A 3,172-nucleotide genomic window follows, 5' to 3' on the forward strand; every position below is an offset into this window, starting at 1 on the left:
TAGAACAGTTTTGAAATTGGCTAACTGATCAGTTACAAACCACCTTTCTGGGTAGGATGAACTGGACATTTGTGTATAAATTTAATGGGCTTCATGAATTTCATGATCTAAAAAAAGAACGCCGACTATATATCATTAAAAGGTCGTAATTTTCATTTCCTATCTCTATTTCTCAGAAACCGGTGTCACATGTGTAGTACGGCTACTAAACCACCATATAGCGAATGAACGCGCCAAGTTGCCGCATCGAAAGAAAAGCTAATTCAAAATCAGAAAGAAGCAGTGTAGGTTCACCATTGACTAAGGAGACCTGCACATTTATTTCCCTTCATCAATGACTGAGTTGGCTAAAACCTAATGGGAACGATAAAACACCTGGATAGTTGTCGCTGAAAACATGGCAGTGACTGTGTTTGGAAATAATTGAACGGACAAAGCCAAATCACGCAAATTTTGAATCCTCTCAACAAATAAGGAAGCAAAAAAGTTTATTGATAAGCGAGCTTCGGTATATTAACGCGTTGATAAAGTAAAAAAATCCTGATCAAGTTCAAGGATTTCCAAATTGCCTTTCCTCAAAACAGACAAGCCTGAGGCAAGAAGGATTTGATATGAGGGCTGGGCCTGCACAACTGCTGACCAAGATAGGCGTTTACAATCTAAACGAATTGCGTGATTAAGCAAATCCGTGGCTTGACTGAACCAAACTATTTGAGAGTGTGGGAATTTAGCGTAAATACAAATATCACCGTGGTGTGGATGTTTAAATGGCAGGAAAACATATTCTGATGGAAAAAGAAGTAATGTGGTGATGGAAATCACTGTAAGGTGAGGGAAACTCACCAAGATCATCCACAACGATATCCATCGCCATTGCAAATTCTGCTGCAACAACAGTAGCAAAGGCGGCTGGGACTCCAGATGGACCGACATCCATATTTCTTCCTTCGTATATCATGTATCAAGCACAAAAGGTGAAAAACAAACGAATTTCTAATGTCGCTACTAGGGTATGAGAAAAGTCCACTGATATCGCATTCAAATACTAGCACTCCTGCAATTCTCTAATGTTTATTAGTTAATATTTAGAAGTGAAAAACAACCCTCCGAATATCGCTTAGGGTATGTGCTTTTACTACCCTAATATCCCATTTATATTGTAAGTGGTCATCAAGTCTAATTTTATGCAATTTGATGTGAATGCGTAATGCAAAATGTAAAGTGCCAAATTTTATAATAAGACTGACAAAAAAGCACAAATGCGAAGAGCGCAGTCTGTAAATGTAAACTTGAGTCAACTGAGGCCAGCAAGTTCAGGCTCAATTACCTACTTCTACTTCTCTTCAGAAACATTTATTAGAACATGCGGATCAGTGCATTGAGAGGAACTTACAAATATCAAGACTTGACCCCCGCCTGAAGTCTATTTAAACAGCAATGCCATCAGACGCAAGAAGTATCATTCTGCAATTGAAATTATAGAAAAGATCCAATCATATATGTCTAAAAGGGCTAAAGGCGGACGAAGACTTCAAATCACACCTCAGAAGTCCAAACAGCTTAGATAGTAGAAGTTAAAAAAAGACAAATATAACAAGGACACGGTATATACACGTTGACTCAAAGTAACAATATGCTATTTATAGAAAAGAACGCAAGTTAAGACGGGAAGGACAAAATGCAAATAAACGCCAAAAAATAGCAGGAATCCCATCTAGAGTTAAAATGAAATCAGTAGGGTAACTAGAGGTCGACAATCATCCGGAGAGAAGTTTACGAGATTCGCGCAGTCAAGCCAGCACCGACCAAGAACAGGCTACAATACAATCGTTCAAATCTCCAATTCGAGTGCAATTTGGAAACGTGGAAATGAATTTGATTGTATCTGCCCAAAGGTGAATAGGACAGTCGTAATGTATTTACTAGTGTAACTTAAGGTCGACAGTAATTCGAAGAGAAGCCGATACGATTCGCGCATTCAGGCCAACACCAACCAAGAACAGACCACAATGCGATCATTTAAATGTCACTTTCATGCGCAATTTGGAAAAATAGAAACGAGTTTGATTAAATGTACTTAACAGTGAACAGGATGGCCTGAGTGTATTCACTGGCGTAAAACAAGGTCAACAGATATTGGGAAAGAAGTATATGGGATTCGCGAAGTCAAACCAAAACTGACCAATATTAGGCTACAATACGACACTTCAAATCTCCTATTCAAGTGCCATTTTGCAGCATGCAAACGAGTTCCATTAAATCTACTCAACTGTGCCCATGGTCGTCAGGAAAATACTCACTAGCCTTACTCAAGGTCAACGGTCATTCGCAAGGACGTCAACCCGATTTGCTCAGTCAAGCCAAAAGTGACCAGAATGCGGCCGCAAAACGATGCTTCAAACCTCAAATGCAAGTGCAATTTGCCAGCATGAAAAAGTTCAGTTAAATCTACTCAATTGTGTCAACGGAGGTAGGCAATGATTCACAAGCCTAACTCAAAGTCAACAGACATTCGGAGCGGCGCCAATGAGACCTGCTCAATCAAACCAATATCAAACAGGAAAATGCCCCATTGCAACCCTTCAACACTCACATTAGAGTGCAATTTGCAAGCCTGCAAACGAATTTCGTTATATCTACTCAACTGTGCCCATGGTAGTCAGAAAACTAGTCACTAGCCTAACTCAAGGTCAACTGCCTACCTTTATTCTTTCGTCACTAACACTCCGCTTCCAATATTCTTTGCATCACATTAAATTAAAACTATCAAGTTTTGTTTATCAAGTCAATTAGTTCGAATGGATGTGCTAAAGGGCGCCGAAGCTGTGAGCAAATTGGAGAAAAAAAAGCGAAAATATTTAAGTTGATAAATCGTGAATCCGAATTATTGGGTTGGAGGCACCTTTAACGTACGTACTTCCCTTACCCATAGTTTCGTCATTCTTTTGAGGAATACCAAGCATTAAAGATCAACAGATATTAAAGATCTAACTCTTAAAGTTTTGCAAATCCTCTACAGCGTGTGGATAAATATGAGGAGGAAGCTATAAGTCTCTAGAAGCACCACTTATCTGAAAACAAACTTTTTACAGACAGACAGGCAGACAATGTAATCATAAACGAAAAGAAATTGTGCACTATTCTTCATTTAGCCATCCTCTTCGTTTCTTCC

General features: G+C 39.1%; 1 protein-coding gene across 1 annotated transcript in view; it reads left to right on the forward strand. All coding sequences in view use genetic code 11, as the record gives it.

Moving 5' to 3' along the window:
• Positions 1-3,172, forward strand: part of EGR_10277 (hypothetical protein) — a gene marked incomplete at both ends in the record, with an annotated part of 8,450 nt that overhangs the window by 2,922 nt on the left and 2,356 nt on the right. Inside the window, 3 exons of the mRNA XM_024499526.1 lie at positions 829-1,010; positions 1,079-1,122; positions 1,647-1,739. Of these exons, the coding sequence (XP_024346055.1) occupies positions 829-1,010; positions 1,079-1,122; positions 1,647-1,739 (319 nt within the window). The remainder of the gene's footprint in view (positions 1-828; positions 1,011-1,078; positions 1,123-1,646; positions 1,740-3,172) is intronic.

This window comes from Echinococcus granulosus (genome assembly GCF_000524195.1).
Source record: "Echinococcus granulosus chromosome Unknown EG_S00205, whole genome shotgun sequence".
Classification (NCBI taxonomy): domain Eukaryota; kingdom Metazoa; phylum Platyhelminthes; class Cestoda; order Cyclophyllidea; family Taeniidae; genus Echinococcus; species Echinococcus granulosus.